Raw genomic sequence first — 21,370 nt, forward strand, 5'->3', positions numbered from 1 at the left:
GATATCCACACGTCTGCATCAGACTGAAACACAGCTGGCTTTCTATTGTAGTTTTTACTACTCTGTGTGCAGCTATGACTGTGACCTTTACTCAGGAAAAAGCCACAAACAAGCCAGGAGTGGCGGGTGGTGGTGCATGCCTGAAATCCCAGTGACTCAGAAAGGTGAGGCAGGAGATCACAAGTTCAAGGCTGGCCTGGGCAATTTAGGGAGACCTTGTCTCAAAATAAAATTTAAAAGGGACTGGGTGATAGAGCGCTGGCCTATCATATTCAAGGTCCTAGATCCAATCCATAGCACCACAGTCCATACATACATACATATTGCAAATAAGCAGGAAATTCACCCTGTCATTGTCCCTTTCTCCAAACTTTGACTCTTCTCCAAAAACTTGCTGTTTTTGTTCACTCTTCAGAGCCCTCAGGTAGTTTTCTGTGTTTTTCTCCCCAGAGTTATAATTGTTATCTGCAGGAGGGCTGCTCTATTAGCTTATGTTTTAGTCAGCTCTTTCTACTGCTGTGACTAAAAGACCTAACAAGTACAATTAGAAGAGGAAAACCTTGTTTGTTTGGGGGCACATCATTTCAGAGGTCTCAGTCCAGAGATGGCTGGCTCCATTCTGCAGGGCTTGAGGTGAGGCAGAACATCGTGGCAGAATAATGTGGCAGAGGAAAAGGTCAGCACACAGCCACCAAGAAGGAGAGAGAGAGAGAGAGAGAGAGAGAGAGAGAGAGAGAGCGAGCTCGCCTTACCAGGACAAATTATAAACCTCAAAGACATGTCCCCAGGGACCCACTTCCTCCATCCACACCCTACCTGCCTACAGTTACCACTCAGTTAATCCGTATCAGGGGATTATTCACGGATTGGGTTACAGCTCTCATAACCTAATCATTTGACCTCTAAATCTTCTTGCATGGTCCAACACATGAGCTTTTGGAGGACACCCAATATTCAAACAATAACACCTTATGTGATAGAGCATAACTCCCCATTCTAAATCCGTTTTAGTTGTTATTATAACCACTGAAAACTTGGGGACTTAGCATAGCAACTACTTGCTTACTCAGAGTTCTGAGAGTGGCTCTGGATGGTTCTTCTCCATGCAGTAGCTGATGCAGCCACCTGGAAGTTCCAATGGATCTAAAAAACCCCAAACGGCCACACCTCTGTGCCTGATGCCTGAGTTGGACCCATGGGAGCAGTTTGGGGCTGATAAGATGGCTCTTTTTACTTGATCTTTCTAGAAGGTTAGCTGGGTCTCTCTACATGATGGCTGATGCTTCAAAAGAAATGTTCTAAGAGCACAAGCCCCAAAGTACAAATGCGTCACACTTGCTAATATGCCATTGGCTAAAACCGCATATCAAAAGAGTCACTGTGAGCTGGGACTAGGAGAGGGGTTGGCTCATTGAAGTCACCAGTGTAATCGTCCGCCATAATTTCTTAGGCACTTCTCTACTTCAAGTCATAGGGTGCTTCTCCTCCCTCTTTTTAACCTAATGGATCTTTGTCAGTCATTCCTCCATCTTCCAAATCCTCAGTCACTTTCTTCCTATTGATTCTTCCATCACCAAGTAAATGTGCTCCATATCTTTCTTCTTTGACTAGCAGCAAAATTATACTTCAATTACTCCCCATTTCTCATCCTTCAATACCAACAACTTCAACAATTTCTTCCTCCTCCCCTTCCGCCTCCTCCTGTTGCTGCTGCTGTACTGGGGATTGAACCCAGGGCGCTCTGTCATCAAGCTATATCCCCAGAACTTTTCATTTTTTATTTTTATTTATTTATTTATTATTTAATTTATATATGACAGCAGAATGCATTACAATTCTTATTATACATATAGAGCACAACTTTTCAAATCTCTGGTTGTATACACAGTATATTCACACCAATTTGTGTCTTCATACATATACTTTGGATAATAATGATCATCACATTCCACCATCATTAATAACTCCATGCCCCTTCCCTTCCCCTCCAACCCCTCTGCCCTATCTAGAGTTCGTCTATTCCTCCCAGGGTCCTACTCCTTATCCCACTTTTAATCTGCCTCCTTATATCAAAGAAAACATTTGGCATTTGGTTTTTTGGGATTGGCTAACTTCACTTAGCATTAACTTCTCTATCCACCCATTTACCTGCAAATGCCATGATTTTCTTCTATTTTATTGCTGAGTAATATTCTATTGTGTATATATGCCAATTTTTTTATCCATTCATCTATTGAGGGCAGCTAGGTTGGTTCCACAGTTTAGCTATTGTGAATTGTGCTGCTATAAACACTGATGTGGCTGTGTCCCTGTAGTATGCTGTTTTTAAATACTTTGGTTATAGATCGAGGAGAGCGATAGCTGGGTCAAATGGTGGTTCCATTCCCAATTTCCAAGGAATCTCCATACTGCTTTCCATATTGGCGTCACCAATTTGCAGTCCCACCAGCAGTGTATGAGTGTACCTTTTCCCCACATCCTTGCCAACACTTATTGTTGTTTGTGTGCATACTGCCATTCTGACTGGAGTGAAATGAAATCTTACAATGTTTTTAATTTGCATTTCTCTAATTGCTAGACATGTTGAACATTATTTCATATATTTGTTGATTGATTGTACATCCTCTTCTGATAAGTGTCTGTTCAGGTCCTTGGCCCATTTATTGATGGGGTTATTTGTTTTTCTGGTGTTAGCTTTTTGAGTTCTTTATATACCCTAGAGATTAGTGCTCTATCTGATGTGTGTGAGGGGTAAAGATTTGCTCCCAAGATGTAGGCTCTCTATTCACCTCACAGATTGTTTCTTTTGCTGAGAAGAAACTTTTTAGTTTGAGTCCATCCCATTTATTGCTTCTTGATTTTAATTCTTGCACCACAGGAGTCTTGTTAAGAAAGCTGGGGCCTAAGGACCTGAACAGACACTTCTCAGAGGAGGACATACAATCAATCAACAAGTACATGGAAAAATGCTCACCATCTCTAGCAGTCAGAGAAATGCAAATCAAGACCACCCTAAGATACCATCTCACTCCAGTGAGATTGGCAGCCATTATGAAGTCAAACAACAAGTGCTGGTGAGGATGTGGGGAAAAGGGTACACTTGTACATTGTTGGTGGGACTGCAAATTGGTGCAGCCAATTTGGAAAGCAGTATGGAGATTTCTTGGAAAGCTGGGAATGGAACCACCATTTGACCCAGCTATTCCCCTTCTCGGTCTATTCCCTAAAGACCTAACAAGAGCATGCTACAGGGACACTGCTACATCGATGTTCATAGCAGCACAATTCACAATAGCAAGACTGTGGAAGCAACCTAGATGCCCTTCAATAGACGAATAGATAAAAAAAAAAAATGTGGCATTTATACACAATGGAGTATTACTCTGCATTAAAAAATGACAAAATCATAGAATTTGGAGGGAAATGGGTGGCATTAGAGCAGATTATGCTAAGTGAAGCTAGCCAATCCCTAAAAAACAAATGCCAAATGTCTTCTTTGATATAAGGAGAGTAACTAAGAACAGACTAGGGAAGAAGAGCACGAGAAGAAGACCAACATTAAACAAGGATGAGAGGTGGGAGGGAAAGGGAGAGAGAAGGGAAATTGCATGAAAATGGAAGGAGACCCTCAGGGTTATACAAAATTACATACAAGAGGAAGTGAGGGGAAAGGGAAAAATAATACAAGGGGGAGGAATGAATTACAGTAGAGGGGGTAGAGAGAGAAGAGGGGAGGGGAGGGGAGGGGGGATAGTAGAGGATAGGAAAGGCAGCAGAATACAACAGACATGAGTATGTCAATATGTAAATCAATGGAAGTGTAACTGATGTGATTCTGCAATCTGTATATGGAGTAAAAATGGGAGTTCATAACCCACTTGAATCAAAGTGTGAAATATGATATATCAATAACTATGTAATGTTTTGAACAACCAACAATTTAAAAAAAAGAAAGAAAGCTGGGGCCTAATCCCACATGATAGAGATTAGGGGGGCTGGGGATGTGGCTCAAGTGGTAGTGTGCTCGCCTGGCATGCGTGCGGCCCGGGTTCGATCCTCAGCACCACATACGAACAAAGATGTTGTGTCCGCTGAAAACTAAAAAATAAATATTAAAAAATTCTGTCTCTCCTCTCTCTTTAAAAAAAAAAAGAGAGAGATTAGGGCCTACTTTTTCTTCTATTAGACGCAGGGTCTCTGGTTATATTACTAGGTCCTTGCTCCATTTTGCATTGAGTTTTGTGCATGGTGAGAGATAGGGGTTCAATTTCATTTTGTTGCATGTGGATTTCCAGTTTTCCCAGCACCATTTGTTAAAGAGGTTATCTTTTTTCCAATGCATGTTCTTGGCAACTTTGTCTAATATAAGATAATTGTAGTTTTGTGGGTTAGTCTCTGTGTCCTCTATTCTGTACCTCATTTTTTTATTTTGAGACAGGGTCTCACTAAGTTGTCCAGGCTAGCCTGGAATTCTCCATCATCCTGCCTCAGCTTCCTGAGTTGCTGGGATCACTGGCATGCATCACTGCACTCTGCTCCCAACCAACTTCTTACACTGGTTCTGCCACTCAGCTCTCTCCAGTTCTGTGATTATTTGGCTCTATCAGTGCTATGGCTTTCATTCACACTGCTACACAGGATTGCTCTTGTCAAAGGCGTTCATATTTTTTTTATCACAAAATAAAACATGTATGACTCCACACTTCTAATTAAAATTTAGCATCATTGAACAATAGAGAACAATTTTCTGTTATCTGGACTCAATTTACTTTTTTCATGGAGAGCACAGTTACTTGCCACTCTTTTTTTATTCCACGTTAATTTTAAAAAGGGTTGTCATTCCTGAGGTTTTATCATGAGCCCTCTTCAATTTTTGCTTTAAATATCCTCTCTTGTTGTGTCAACCTTTCCAATGCTTTAGTTGCCATCTATAGTCTGTTACCTCTCAAATCTAAATTTCTAGCCCAGATAGCGCTTCCTTAGCTCCAGGAACATACAAACATTCTGTAGCATACTCCAGGTCTCTTGATCATCTCGCAGGAGTACTCAATCCAACAGGTCCAAAATTGAAGTCATTTTCACTCTCCTCAAAACTACTCTTTCCATGATCTTCATGATCAACGTCATCGATGGCCTTCATCAGACACCTGAGTGTACTTTTGCCTTCCTTTTATCCACTTCCATCCCATCTGACCAATATCTTCCATCCCCCATTGCTGTCCACTCCTATCGGATTTCCCTGAATACACTGCTTTTCCTGCCGTACCCAATCCATGGTCCACTTCCCTATGCACATACATACAAAATCTATTCAACACAGTAAATCCAGAATGACCTTTCTATATTGAGTGTATTCACTTCCAGTGTGTACCCCCATCACCTGTAGGATAAAATCTCAGCTCTTAACTTGGGCGAAAAGGACCTTACTGATCCGGAACCTACTTATCAAACCTCCTTTCCTGCTCTCCTCAACCCTGCTCCTGGCCTAACCCTTCACTCCTTTTCTCGCTTCTGCCTTCTCAATTATGCACAATCTCGCTCACCCTGACATGGAAATTGAACATGTTATCTCTGAAGTTAAACTGCCCAGCTGTTCTGCCACTCAAATGTGTGACCTTGAACAATTTATATAACCTCTGTGTGCTTCAGTTTTCTTAACTGTAAAATTAGAATAATAATGGTATTGACCTCATAAAATTATATTGTGCAAATAAGCTGGGAGAACATACACATCGTGCCTAGCACACAATCACTCAATGAGGATTTATTGTTGTACTTTTTTGTTTGTTTGTTTGTTTGTTTTTTACTGAGAACAGAACCCAAGGGCCCCCTAGCACTGAGCTACATCTTCATTCCTTTTTATTTTTATTTTTTTTAGTTTTGAAACAAGGTCTCACTGAGTTGTTCAGGTTGGCCTGGAACTTGCCATCCTCCTGCCTCAGCCTCCCGAGTTGCTGGGATTACAGGTGTGTACTGCTGCACCCATTACACTTCTGTGCTTTTATTATCACTCTCCAGTCACGTTACTATTTCTAGTTCTTCAGTGTGTTCTTTCCCTTCTTTCTGAGCCTTTGGTAAGGTTGTTTCCGTAGCCTACAACATTTTTCTCCTCCCAAACCTGTCCCATGCCAACCTCTGCCCTTTACCCAGCAAGCCTCTGCTCATACTTCAGGCCTTGGCTTAGATGCTACTTCCTCCTGGGAGACTCCCTTCTGTACCTCTGTATTCCTTCTGTTATGGTATTTATCACACTGAATGATCATTTCCTGTTTATTTCTTTGCACCTCCACTAGATTAGAAGGTCTGTGAGAATATGGGTCAGATCTTCCTGGCTCATTCTTTCCATGCTATAGGCAAAATCAAGTATCTTTAAAATTCCTCTGCTGAACTCCTAACAGGATGTAACTATACTTGGTGACAAAGTCTTGTTTAAATTTAAATTAGGTCTTTAGGGTGGGCTCAATGGAATTGGTGTCGTTATAAGAAGAGAAAATTTGGACACAGAAGAAAGACAGGAGAAGAAGATGACCATGTACAAGGTATGGAGAAAAAAATCAACCCAGCCATCACCTGATCTTGTTGGCCACAAGTTCAAGACCAGCCTGGGAAACTTAGTGAGATCCTGTCTCAAAATTAAAAATAAAAAAGGGCTGAAGGTACAGCTCAGTTGGAGAGCATTCCTGGGTTCAATACCCAGTACTGGTGGTGGGGGGCGGGAGTTGCATGATGCTCTGCAAACAAGAGGAGCTTAAAAATATTTGTTTCCTGAAAATGAATCATCCTATGTATGTTACTCCGACCCTACAAGGAAATGTTCCAATCAATTGAAGCAATAGTAACTAGCCAAGCCATCTTTCTCAGACCAAAGATACTGCAGAATGTGATTCAACCAAATTCTAAATAGAAATAGCATGTTTCCAATACTTGCAAATCATTTCCCTTTCCTTCTTTTAGAAACAGATGGCAGGAAATCTTAAAAGTTGTTTCGTAAAATAGACAGAGCAAAAGGGAACTTTTTTTTTTCCCTCCTTTGGTACCAGGGATTGAATTCAGGGGCACTTAACCGCTAAGCCACATCGACAGCCCTCTTTTGTATTTTATTTAGAGAAAAGCTCTCACTGAGTTGCTTAGGGCCTCCCTAAGTTGCTGAGGCTGGCTTTAAACCGGTGGCCTTCCTGCCTCAGCCTCCCAAGCCCCTGGGATTGCAGGCATGTGCCACTGACCCCAACAAAAGGGAACATTTATAATACCTATACAGAACATATTTGCTCCTGATTGACTTCACTATTTTTATTTTTATTTTGTTAAAAGGAGCAAGTACTTGGAAAAGTCATCAAAATTGCTAAGAATATCTGTAATCAGGCATTAGATACCTCCAAGTCTGTCAAGCAACAAAATTTAAAATGAAAATAATGGAGGAGAAGGTAATATTCTAAAAAACAGTCAGATCCTCTCCCCATCTCCACTTTTTTTTTTTTTTTAAATACTGGGGATTGAACCCAGGGACATTCAACCACTGAGCTACATCCCCAGTCCTTTTTATTTTTTATTTTGAGACAGGTTCTCACTAAATCACTGAGGCTGTCCTTGAAATTGTGATCCTCCTGCCTCAGCCTCCTAGGTGGCCGGGATTCCAAGCATGTGCCACCCCTTCTAGCCTCGTCAAACTTTCTTGAGGAAACAACTTTCATTCTCTTTAACCTTCTCCTGTTAGACTGAAGACAATCTGAAGCAGAAAACTACATAAAAATTATTCCTCTATTTTTATTATGCTGGCTTGTTCACATGTAAAACTCATTTACTCTCTCTAGAGAAAAAAAACGAAACTTCCTAAAATGTGCACATTCATTTGAATGAAATATCTGCTGAAAATTAGAATGAGTTGAAGCTCAAAATCTTCAATGAAACAGTTTTATATTGCTTCCCATTCAGTTTAAAATTCTCAATCATCTAAGATTTCTGTGAAGGCAATATTGAAGAAAATGGTTTAAAAAAAGAGTGAATGTGTAGAATCAATTTCTAGACAACATTGAAAACTTAGTTTCCCAATCTTGGAATGTTATAATAATTTCGAAAAACTGAAAATATTGTCTTCCATCAGAAGCATTGTTGGTTGTGTGATGGTGGGGGTATTTGGTGGGGGGGAACCATGGATTTTGGTATTTTATATACTTGAGTTTACCCCATGGTGTAGTTGTGTGGCTTGGATCAGATCATCTCTTTGAGCCTTGATTTCCTCTTCTGTAAAATGAGTGCAATATTACTTAACTCATAAGATTAAGGGGTTTAATAAAATGCTGGGTGTGGTGGCACATGGATTGTAAAACTAGGAAGCTGGGGTAGGAGGATTACAAATGCAAGGTGAGCCTTGGCAACTTAGCCAGACTCTGTCTCAAAATAAAATTTAAAAGGGCTGGGAGTATAGCTCAAGGGCAGAGCACCCCCAGGGGTTTCATTCTTATTTTGGGATGTCAGGGGAGACTTAATAAGATAAGATTCATAAAGCAGCACCATAAGACCTGATGTATAATGGATAGTTAATGAATACTAATCTTCTTTCCCTGCTTTTCTTAATAAACAGAAAATAGAATGTCTCTTAAAGTCATTAAGGAATTTCGGCCATTCTGTCTGGCTTCTTGCTTCCATCCGCTGTAACTTGAGGAAAATCTCCTGAGATACAGCAACTGCTTACCCAGTTCTTCAAAGTCCAGCCCCAGTGATGATGATGATGATGGTGACTTGGGCACAATGGTTGAAGTTTCACTTTTTTTTTTTTTTAACCATGAATGGAACCCAGAAGCTCTTAACCACTGAGCTATATCCCCAGCCCTTTTTATTTTTTTGAGACCGGATCTTGCTAAATTGCTTAGGGCTTTGCTAATTTGCTGGGTTGGCTTTGAACTTGTGATCCTCTTACCTCAAGCTCCCAAGTCCTCCTACCACCATGCCGGGCTGGTCTTTCTTTTTTGAGACAAGTTCTCACTATGTTGGCAAGGCTGACCTTCAACCCCTGGACTCAAGTGGTCCATCTGCCTCAACTGGGACCACAGGTGTCCACCACCCTGTGCGAACCAAGTTTTACATTTTTAAATTCTGTCTTTGGGTATTTAGGTTTGTCAACCTCCCACACAATGCCTGACACATACTGAGTACTGTTCGAATAATACCTCACTTCACTTCCTTATTATTCACTAAACAGCCTTTTCAAACACATCACTAAACATTTGTTCCATTTGTTCTATTTGATGAGAAAAGAGGACGCTTCTGAATGCATTCTCCATCTTATTAACGGAGGACCAGCGCCACCTGGTGGGACACATGAGAACTGCACCTCGAGATGCAGGTGGTGCTGCTGTCAAACTTACAATTGGTTTAGATGGCAGGAGGCAAATCAGTTCCTTAAAGCTCTAAGAGCTTGCAGTCCCCTAAAGCATTGGAACAAGGTTTGCACGCTGCCCTAACCTCCTTTAGTGCTTCCAGGGAGCAGCCACTAGAGTGGTGTGGGGACATGGTACAAAGCCGAAGAAGAGGAGGAAGGGAGTAATGAGGTTAAAAAACCGTCACACCACAGAATAATCTCTCTTAGGGAGAGTTCTGAATTTTGAGGCAAGAAATATTTTGATAAGTTGCTTGGGGAGAAGGTAGGGCCTCAAGGGCCTGCTCAAACATCTAAATATATGAGCTAAATGGTTTTTCCAAAAGTAAGGAAGACACTTTTGCTTTTGAGAAGGAGGGAAATGTGGAGGAGAGGAAAAAGGTTAGGCCTATAGGATCAAAGAAGGTTCTACTCTCTTTCCCAGCTCTTCCCAGGTCCTCAGAAAAGTCTATGGCATCCAGAGACACCTGGTGTAAATTGGTTTCTTGCAGAAAGAGTAAAAGGAGAACAGCAGGGGACCCATCTAACATTTGGGTTCCTTTTGGAAGTTTCATCTCCCCAGCTTCACTGTCTTCCTATGAGAGAGAGAGAGAGAGTGTGTGTGTGTGTATGTGTGTGTGTGTGTGTGTGTGTTTGAATCCAGGGATGCTCTATTACTGAGTGACAGGGTCTTGATAAGTTGCCCAGGCTGTCCTTGAACTTGCAATCCTCCTTCCTCAGCCTCCTGAATTGCTGGGATTACAGGTGTGTGCCACCATACCTGGCCCACCCGCCCTCTTTCCAACCTGTGAAGTGATGGGTGATGGTAAGGAGGCACAAACACTTCATCGATTTGTCTCACCTCTCAACCTCTTCGCCGTCAAGTTCCATCACTATATTATTAACCAAAGAGCAGTCCTTCACTTCTACACATCTAACTATCCAAAAGCATAACAACAAAGTTGTGAGACAGGTGTGAGAATTATCATCCCATCTCAGGGAGAAATGAATTGAAGCATCATTATGTGATGTGCCAAAACAACGCTCTGAATTTAGCATTGGTGCCATCTGAACTTCTGCCAGAGAAAAACATCTAATCACAGTGATTGAGCAGAGTGCTTCTCTCCTGCTATGATGATGCCGAACTTAATCAAAAAGCATTTATTAAATACTTAATTACATGCAGTGCAGTGCTAGCTGCCCACAGAGAGAACTGTGTGCACCAGGCCCCTCCTCTCTAGCAGTTTACAATAGAGAGAAGTGGGAGGCCTGCGGGGGGGAGACAGGAAGGAAGCCAGAATTTCATTAGTTCCGCAGGGTGTGCCAATCTGGCTTAGAGTAAGAGATTCAATCCTTGCCGTCCCCTTGTAAGTATCCACTTTGCGGATAAGTAAAGTGAGGCTCGTGGAGAATTATAGAATTGGAGTTCAAGTTGAGTTTCACGACTCCAAAGCTCTTCCCTCAACACCACATTGTCTTGGAAAGGGGGACAGGCTGACATAGTGAGATGAGCTCAGCATAAAAGGACTCTTAAACCGTGCATGGTGGCACACTCCTATAATCCCAGTGGCTCAGGAGGCTGAGGCAGGAGGATCTCAAGTTCAAGGCCAGCCTCAGCAACTTAACAAGGCTCCAAGTGACTAAGTGACTAAGTGTTTTGACCCTATCTCAAAACAAAAAATAAAAAAGGCTGGGTATGTGGCTCAGGGGTTAAGCACATAAATTCCCAAAATTTTATTTAACATTTGTAATTCAAACATCAACCATGTGTCAGCCAAGTGGACTAAGAGGTATTCAGAAGATGGTGGGATGAGATGGACGTCCTTACCCAAGTCCTAGGTTCAATCCCTGGTATAAAAAAAAAAACAACAAAAAAAAACCTTCTTAAAACAATAAGACAATTTCTAAGTATTGAGAGATGGAAGACAGAGATATGTGTATCATATAATTTGAGATCAAAGAAAAGTAGGCCCTGTGGACATTTTGAAAAGAACTTTTTCACTTCATCCCTAAAATTGCAGCTGAATTTGTTTTGCTCAAGACATAACAGGTTTGAGGTGAACGTAAACTGGTGGCCTGAGAAGCAGTTGTCCCCTCTCCCCTAAGGCTGTTTACGAAACTCTGAGGTTGCCATTGAAGTTTCCAGTAGTAAATCCGGTGGTGGGATAAGAGAAATAAGGCAGTAAATCTAAGGCAAAAATCACAGTAACCCTGCACAAACCACACCTTTGCTGTTGTTGGGGGCCTGGTAAGGTGCCAAGAGGACACTGTCACTCCGCCTGGCTCAATGTAACACTCACTGTCAGAATGTTGTGTCTGAGTTTGTGTTTGGCACCTGTCCTGCCTGGCCTTGGGCACACTAGAGTATTTATTTTCCTGTGTCCCTTACCAGTGCCTTTCACATGGCTCTTAGGATGGACAGTGTGATGTAATTGATGAAGGACAGCGACCACTGTGTTCAAAGCCTCCTGAACTTTTCCACACTGTTCCACACTGTGCTCATCTTTCCTTTCTTCTACCATTTCTTTCATCTCTCTTCCTCCTCCCTCTCTCTCTCTCTTTCTAATCTATTCATCTGACTCATTTATCCCATTCCTTACCTTCCCTCAATATCTTATTTGTATACCTTTGCCTTCATTTCTCTTCCAGTCCAATTCAACTGCTGTTGGTTGTGTGTTCATTGCTGTGATGGATACACTGTACAGGGCCTAACGTTTAGTTGAGAGAATAAGACATAACCATGAGACTTTTTTTTTCTTTCTTTTCTTTTTTTTTTTTTTTTTTGGGGGGGGTGTGTGTGTGTGGTGCTGAGGATTGAACCCAGGGCCTTGTAATGCAAGGTAGGCACTTTGCCAACTAAACTATCTCCCCAGCCCCAACCACGAAACTCTTAATGATTAGGAAATAATTATTATTGGGGAGTTTCTGACAGAAGCATGTTGTGAACTAGGATCTAAAGCAATGAGAAAGGCTTTTATTTTCTTTTTGCCCTTCTAAACTCTAAACCTCTGAATTTAACTTTGCTAGTTTCTCACTCGTTAAATGATAAAGGTCAGTTAAAATGTATAAAATATGAGGGGAGAAGAAAACACTTTAAATTTTTTCTTGGTTGTTTCTTTCAAATGCCTGCAGACAGGGTGCTATTAGGAAAGAAGAAGGAGATGGCATGTTGCAACTAGCTGCTGGGAACACGTGACAGGCATTTTTTCTGATGGACAGGTTGGGTGATTCTCAAGTCACAGCCTGCCCAGTGCTGAGGAAATCTTTCCTCACCAATTCCTTTTTGTCCAGAGTCCCTAAGGATTCCTCGCCATATTCCTATCTATTTTTTTCTGTTAGAGTTCTCAAATTTTTATTTAACATTTGTAATTAAAACATCAACCATGTGTCAGCCAAGTGGACTAAGAGGTATTCAGAAGATGGTGGAATGAGATGGATGTCCTTACCCAAGGTATTTGTATGATTGCACGAATGGTGTGACCCTACTTCGTGTACAACCAGAGAAGTGAAAAATAGTGCTCCATTTGCATACAAGGAATTGAAGAGCATTCTGCTGACACATATAACTGATTAGAACAAATGAAAAAAAAATGTATGCAGGTATTTAAGTCATTTTTCCCCATTTTTGTTTGTTTTGGCTCCTTTCCAACTGCTTAAAGAAAGACAACTTACTCTTTTAAATATATCTTCTCTTTTTCTTGTTGGATATTTATGTTTCAAAGAAATTTTCCCACAGGCTTTCCAAAGCACAATTTCTTTCAAATGATTTTTAAACGATTTAAATTTTTAAACGATTTACCTGTTCTAGAACAACACCTCCACATATTTTCCAAGAGGCATAAAGTGTGCATGAATAAGAAAGTAAAAAAAAAAAATGTTTGTTTATAGCACTGATAGAAATATCAAGTAACACCGGGAGCAGTGGTGCACGCCTATAATCCCAGAGCCTTGGAAGGCTGAGACAGGAGGACCAAAAGTTCAAAGCCAGCCTCAGCAAAAATGAGGCACTAAGCAACTCAGTGAGACCCTATCTCTAAATAAAATACAAAATAAGACTGGGGATGTGACTCAGTGGTTGAGTGCCCCTGAGTTCAATCTCTGGTATCAAAAAAAAAAAAAAAAAAAATCAAGTAACTGAAAGCAACCTAAATATCCAATATTTGTGGACTGGTTAAACTATACTCGTATTAAGAACACTAGGCTGGGGATATAGATCAGTGGTAATTCACTTGCTTAGCATGTGTGAGGCCTTGGATTTGATCCCCAGGACCAAAATAGAGAAGAAAAAGAAAAGGGGGGAAAAAACCGGCAATTTTTAAAAATGAGGTAAACCTGTGAGGAATGTGTGTGTGTGTGTGTGTGTGTGTGTGCAAAAAAAAAAAAAAAAAGAAAAAAATGAAAAGGAAATAGCTCCAGCTCCATAATACAGCAAAATAGTTATGATATAATTTTATATGAATTGTAGAAACAAAATATTTTAACATGTAACTATACATTATAATATACAAAGAAAATCTGGAGAGACACAACAAACTGCTTAATGTGTAGTCATGAGATTTATAGGATTTTTTTTTTTTTTTTTTTTGGTACTGGGGGTTGAACCCAGGGGCATTTTGTCTCTGAGCTACATCCCCACCTTTTTTTATTTTTTATTTTGAGACAGAGTCTCACTGAGTTGTTTAGGGGTGGCCTCAGATTTTTTCTACGTCAGCATCCCAAGTTGCTGGAATTAAAGGCATGCACCATTGCATCCACCTATTTGCATAATTTAAAATTAAAGCTAGGCATGGTAATAATCCTGTGATCCCAGCAACTTGGGAAGCTGAGGTAGGAAGATTGCAAGTTCAAGGCCAGCCAGCCTCAGCAACTTAGTGAAGCCCTACGCAACTCAATGAGACCTTCTCTCAAAATAAAATATAAAAAGGGCTGGAAATTTGGTTCAGTGGTTAAGCAATCCTGGGTTCAATCCCTAGTGCCAATACATACATACATATATACACACTAAGTGTAATAAATAAAAATTAAAAAGGGCTGAAAATGTATCTTGTGATAGGGTGTCCTGGGTTCAATCCCCAGTTGAAAAAAACAAAAAAAACAAAAAACTTTTTTTAGGTAAGTTTGAAAAACCCACATGTGGTTTAAAAAAAAAAATAGAATACACAAAAGGTTAAACTGAAAGGAAAACATTCTTCATTTCCAGACCTATAGAGTAGAAGTAACTATTAATGGTTTTTGTGTAGTCTTACAAGAAATGTGCACAAATATTCAAAAGCATATATCTGAATAGTTTTTACCCTACACACACAATATTGAAAACTAATTTTTTAAGCTATATCTTCCTGCAGTAACATACAGATTAGGGCATATGCATTTTCAATCATGAAAAAAAATGAAGTGACTGACACTTTGGTAAATATAATTTCCTTACAGGGCTACACTTATTTAAATTGCTTTACCAAATATAAATAAATAAATAAATTGCTTTAACAGAGTTGGAAATGTAGCTTAGTGTAGAAAGTGTGCTTAGCATGTGCAAGGTCCTGGGTTTGATCTCTAGCACCACTAATTGAATAAGGAAATAAATTGCTTTAACAATCACTAAAGCATTATGTGACTGAGATTTTAGTAATGATATTACCTGTGGATGGCTAAATCTTAATTCCCTATATATACCACCTGTGCCTGAAGTGCCATACATTTGAGAAGGGGTGTTTGCACATGACCTGTTGTGGTGTTTGTGTTTGTTTGTTTGTTTAATGCTTAAGCACAAGCTTTATCAGGGAGCTACATCTACAGCCCCTAACCTGTTGCTTCTGCTTGTAATCCCTGAGAATGAGTCCCAATGACTTTTAGTAACATTGTTTCCCTTCTAACTCTTGACCTTGACATAATAAATATGGAATCGCACCTGTTCTTTTTTTATACCACTTATTCTTTCATGGCAGTCCCAAACAAATGATAAGATGGATCATGTTCCCTCTCTTCCTTTTAAAGGACCACTCTTGATTCCCAAGAGAACATTCTTTCTCTCACTCAGCTTCTTTCCTAGAGGTCCAAGTTTCCTACTAAAGCACACCTCCTAGATTCAATTCTAAGTTTCTGTGTTTTTCTTAAAGCTTTTAAAGACATTTTGAGGCCTGATACTTCACATATTTGGCATCTATCTAAAAATAAATTATCTTTGGAAATCTTAGCAAATTTGTTTTTTTTTTTCACTCCCAAATTAGTCACTGAGACAAAAATAAAATTATGTTCCACATCTAGAACACAAAGGATATGTCACTACAAAAAGTTTAAGCGTATCTTCTGATTTTTTCTGATATAGGGAAATCCTCCCATGAAATTGTTAAAGCCTGGTGTTTAGCATTCAAGTAGAATCAGGAGTGAGCAGAGATTAAATAAGGTCAGACTTTGTCTAAGTTTGAGTCTGGAAATGTCTTTCAAATTCTCATGTGTTAAAGACTTGGTTTCTAGCTGGTGGCACTACTGGGAGTGGGAGAGACTTTAGGAGGCAGGGCCTGGGTCACTGAATATATGCACTGGGGACCCGGCTCCTCTCCTGCCCCTTCCTGGCTGCCATGAAGGAGTGGCTTTCCTTCATCATGCCATGATGCTCTGCCTTACCACAGGCCCAGAGACAACAAAACCCAAGTGACCATAGACTGAAACCTCTGAAAAGGTGAACCAAAATAAACTTTTCCTCCTTTTTACATTGATTTTCTTAGGTGTTTTGACACAGTGATGGAGAACCGAACAACACAGCTCTTGTAATTACTAAACAATAGCTCTGATTTTCATGAAGGTCACAACTTTGATTATCATCCTGAGTTTCTGTTTTTTTTCCTGAAATTTTTAAAGAACATTATTGTTTGGGCCTGATACTTCACATATTTGATATTTCTCTGAAGATGAATAATTTTTGAAAATTTTAGCAAATTTGTACTTTCACCCCCAAATTTGTCAGTGAAGCAAAAATAAAAATTGCCTTCGAAAACAAATGCATTTGTAAATGTCAGGATTTGAGATCACATGAACTTTAGGAGAAAACAAGTCACTAATGAGGGAGGAAGGACTGGATAAAGCCTGAAATTTTAAGTCCCAAGAACCATTAACAAGAGTCCTTTGTCACGCAAACTTGAAATATTTGGTTACAACTCAATTCTATTTATGGTACACAGTGCTATGAAAGGCACAAACCTTTATGGAATAAATAAATGGAAACTGTGGACTATTTCCAATTGTTCTCAATATCATTAAGTTTCTATATAGAAAAACTATTTTCAAGGGTGGGGGTGGGGGGAGTCTCTGCGTGTTCTGAGAGACTTAGCCACAAAGCATTATCCAGAGCCAGAATGTGTTTGTTACTGAAGGGGGTAAAGGGAAGCTTGGAGAACTATAGGAAAATCTACCGAGGGCCTATTCACTCTAAATTCTTATTTATTAATTTTTTTATTTATTCATTCATTCATTTTTATGCTGGGAATCAAACTGAGCGTCTTGTATATGCTAAGCACATCTTCTACCCACTGCAATCCAAAATTTGACTTAAAAGGCAAGTTAAACCAAGAAATAAGTATGCAAGCAAATGGGATGCAATGGCTCATGCCTGTAACCTCAATTTTAGGAGGCTGAGTTAGGAAGAGCGCAAGTTTGAGGCTAGCCTCAGCAATTTAGCAAGACCTTCTTTCAAAATTTAAAAACCAACAACAAAAAAAAAACAGGGCTGGGGATGTAGCTTAAAGGTAGAGCACCCCTAGGTTAAATCCCTAGTACTACACACGCACGCTCGTGCGCACGCACACACACAAAGAAAAATAGAAAGAAAAAGAAAATAAATTTAAAAGGCCTGTTAACATCAATATCTGGAGCTAAGCAGATTCTACTTTAAAATTAATAATATCAGTTAAGCACCTATATTAACATGATATTTGATAGTAGGTATAGTAGGCTAAATAACAGAAGTTGCATTGAATTAAGGATACATTTTATTTTGATGTTGGAAAAAAATCAGTAACCTGAGCTGAAGATCTAACTCATTTGTAGAGTGCTTGCCTAGAGTGCACAAGGCACTGGGTTCAATTCCCAGCACTGGGGGGAAAAAGTTAATGAGCTATTTTTTAATATTTTAATATTTGTAATCAGGCCCAATCACTGTGCCTTGAACAGTACTGATAGTAACAACACTTGAAGAATAGACAGGATTTCACATTCAAAACGTTTAATCCTGAACCGTTTGATAGCAAAACAGGTTCTCTAGTTCTCTTTTTGCTCCTCATAAACAAATGCAAGAATCTTCACCAACAGATCTTCAATCGTGCAAAAATGAAGTAACTAACACTATGGTAAATATAATTTCCTTACAGGGATATGCTTATTTAAATTGCTTTAACAAATAAATGAATAAACAAATTGCTTTAACAGAGCTGGAAACGTACCTTAGTGGTAGAATGTGCGCTTAGCATGTGCAAGGTCCTGGGTTTGATCTCTAGCACCACTAATTAAATAAGAAAATAAATTGTTTTAACAATCACTAAAGCATTATGTGGCTGAGATTTTAGTAATGACATTACCTGTTGATGGCTAAATCTTAATTCCCTATATATACCACCTGTGCCTGAAGTGCCATACATTTGAGAAGGGGTGTTTGCACATGACCTGTTGTGGTGTTTGTGTTTGTTTTTTAATGCTTAAGCACAAGCTTTATCAGGGAGCTACATCTACAGCCCCTAACCTGTTGCTTCTGCTTGAATTCCCTGAGAATGAGTCCCAATGACTTTTAGTAACATTGTTTCCCTTCTAACTTTTGACCTTGACATAATAAATATGGAATTGCACCTATTCTTTTTTTATATCACTTATTCTTTCATGGCAGTCCCAAATGATAAGATGGATCATGTTCCCCCTCTTTGTTTTATAGGAGCACCCTTGATTTCCAGACAGCATCCTTTTCTCCCACTCATCCTCTTTCTTAGAGGTCCAAGTTTCCTGCTGAAGTACACCTCCTAGCCTGACCACCTCACTCCTCCCCACCAACTCCCCATCATAAAATATTGCAAACTTCAGGATTCTGTTTTCAAAATCCACTGTCCCTTCTGATTTATACTGGGTAATCATATGTTATTCCTATTCAAAAGTGTAAGTATGCCCTTTAACTTACCAAATAGACCATTATCTTTCCCTGCCCCCAAACTTTATTTATTTTTGTGGTACTAGGCATTAAACCCAGGGGCACTCTACCTCTGAGCTACAACCTCCTGCCAGCTCTTTTTAAAAAATGTTTTTGAGACAGGGTCTTGCTAAATTGCCCAGGCTAGCTTAGAACTTGAGATTCTCCTGCCTCTCCTGGGATTACATCTGCGCCCAGCCAAACTTTCTTTATTTTGAAAAATGTCTATCTCCAAAACAATTCACTGAGCTATTTGAATAATATGATTGATTATATTATTAAAACAATGACTATGAATGAAGAACATTACATGCAGTATATTCTTTAAACAAAAATCTCTCTGGCTGGGTACAGTGGTGGATACCTGTAATCCCAGTGGCTCAGGAGGCTGAGGCAGGAGGATTGCAAGTTCAAAGCCAATCTCAGTAATTTAGCAACTTAGTGAGACCCTGCCTCTAAATAAAATATAAAAAAGGGCTGGAGATGTTGTTCAGTGGTTAAATGCCCCTGGGTTCAACCCTTTGTAAAACACACACACGCACAGACACACACACATCTCTCTGAAATGGGAGATTTCCATTTTTACAGATGAGGAAACTGAGTCCGAGAGAATGTAAATAAAGTGCCTAATATCACATGTTTAGTAAGATACAGAATTCAAACTTTCATGACTAATTTTAGGATATTGTTGTTAATCTCTGTGCTGTATCTATTAAAATGCATGTCATGACATAACAACAAAATGCCACATGTGAACCTTGGTTAGACCGTGGTTGGTGAAAAATAAACAAAAGGTGGCAAGGCCCAAGGGGTGTCCCATGCCTGTAGTCACACATCTGTAGTCCCAATTACTCAGGAGACTGAGGCAGAAGGATTCCTTGAGTCCAGGAGCTCAAGACCAGCCTGAGCAACATAGGGAGACCACAAGTCTGGGGGGAAAAAAATTGTATAAGCACACACTCACAGATCAATTGTGGCATAAAATTGACAACTAATGAATCAATGTGAGATACACGGATTTTGTTGTAATAGTCTTTCAGCATTTCTGTAGGCGTGACAATTTCAAAATGGAATGTTGAGGGGGAATGTATGTCTAGAAAGGGCGCTTGAGAAATAATTCATAGACTCTCAGGATTATGAGATTTTTACATCACATAGTCTTACACAATCTTTCTCTTTGCTGACACGTGAGTGTTTCACCAACACCATTAGCAAAGATCATAATATACTCAGTGTACAAATAAACATTTAAAAGTATAAAGATGTACATGCTCTGGGATCAAGTTTTTCTCTGTGAGCTGCTATTACCATAAAATCTCACCTATTTTTGCAATTATGTATTTTCAGAAAATTTCATTAAAGTTTCTAAAATTCCATTTAAAAAGTGCTAAAAATTCCATATTGTGCCGGCAACTGCGGTAGAACACACCTGTAATCCCGGCTACGCAGAAGTCTGAGGCTGGAAGATCTCAAGCTCATGGCAATTTAGAGACCCTGTCTCAAAAATAAAACTAAATAAAATAAATCTCATTGGCTACGATACTGCCACTGTACAAAGCTAAAAATAAATAAATAAATAAAATAATAGTGACTTTTAAAAAGGGTTGAGGACATAGCTCAGAGGTAGTATGCCCCTGGGTTTAGTCCCCAGTGCCTCCCGTCCCCCATCCGAACTGTTTCCTTTCTCATTGGAAAAATCTGATAATGGAAATTGAAAGCCTTTTTTTTTTTTTTGGTTCTTTTTTTTCCTGTCCCCTCTACTGGTAGAGCAGGATTTTGCCGCTGGTTCTACCTAAGCACAGAACTGTGCCCGCAAACAAATACTCCACAAGACAGGAAAAAGTCTTAAAATGTCTTAAAGAGGAAAGTGGAGGCCTAGAATACTTCAATTTTGGACTAGAAACACATTCTTTAAAGACCAAGCCTCTGACCAACAGCGGATCGAGAGGCCATTGCTGGAATCCCTAGAAACTGGTAGGTCCCGGAGGTAGCAGCCGTCCACTGGTCCGGACTCCGGGGCGCGGCACGCCCCTCCCTCCGCCTCGGCCAATCGGCAGTGAGGAGGCGGGGCCAGGGACCGCGAGGGCGGGGCTAACTCGGAGTGGGTGTGTCCGGGGCGGGGGCCGCAGGTCCCAGAAGGTGGCGACTTTCCTGGGCCTGTGGCGCCTTGGCGCAGGTGGAGAGGTCAGGCTGGAGGGGGCTTCGGCCTCCGGCGTCGGGAAATGGCGGCGGGGGTGAGAATAGAAGACGTGAGTGCACGGAGGTGTTGGGCGACTGTCCCCGGAATCTCTTCTTCCTGTGCTGGGGTGCACAGGGCGGAGACTGTCGGGGCTGGGGAAGCCTCAGCGCGACCGCGGCCGGAGGGGGCGCCGCCTGCGCACGGCCTGCCCGGGGCGCGGGGTTAAGGGAGAAGGCGCGGGTACGCTGTGGCGTCCGCGACACGCCGGCCCCGGGCCTGTTTTCCCCGGGTGGCAGTCGGGGTGGGATCCTGCAGGATGGGCGTGCGGGTGGGGGGTCCCAGGCCGGCGCCAGCCCACATGTGGCGCCCGTCGTTGGCCCCGGAACTGGGAGCTTCACGTGATGCGCGTCTGGCCTGACAGCCTTCCTCCCGGAGATGGTCCCGCTGCGCTCGACTTGAACGTCCAGGGGCACAGGGGGCGAATCTTCCTGTGGGCTCTCCAGGGTGGGCTCCGGAGGTCACTGGCCCTGGAGTAGCAGCAGTGCTGCGGCTGGGCGCCAGCGTCCCGCGGGTAGACCTGTCGCTATCACCTCCCGGAAACCCCCATTGGAGAAAAACAGTGTCATGTGCTGTTTTGAATTTAGGCGTTGTAGAAATAGATTTTAAAATT

The 21,370-nt window shown here is 40.9% G+C and overlaps 1 protein-coding gene across 5 annotated transcripts in view; it reads left to right on the forward strand.

The window, feature by feature from the left end:
- Window positions 1–20,659: 20,659 nt before the first annotated feature.
- Window positions 20,660–21,370, forward strand: part of LOC113187812 (transmembrane protein 192) — a 29,550-nt gene continuing 28,839 nt past the window's right edge. For 4 of the 5 annotated variants that reach the window (XR_013342401.1, XM_077792583.1, XM_077792582.1 and 1 more), the window contains exon 1: window positions 20,660–20,770. Coding sequence is in view for 4 of the 5 variants with exons in the window: in XM_077792583.1 (XP_077648709.1) it covers window positions 20,744–20,770 (27 nt within the window). In the remaining variant the exon portion in view is untranslated. The remainder of the gene's footprint in view (window positions 20,771–21,370) is intronic. The other variant, XM_077792581.1, reaches the window with a different exon arrangement.

This window comes from Urocitellus parryii, chromosome 14 (genome assembly GCF_045843805.1).
Source record: "Urocitellus parryii isolate mUroPar1 chromosome 14, mUroPar1.hap1, whole genome shotgun sequence".
Lineage (NCBI taxonomy): Eukaryota > Metazoa > Chordata > Mammalia > Rodentia > Sciuridae > Urocitellus > Urocitellus parryii.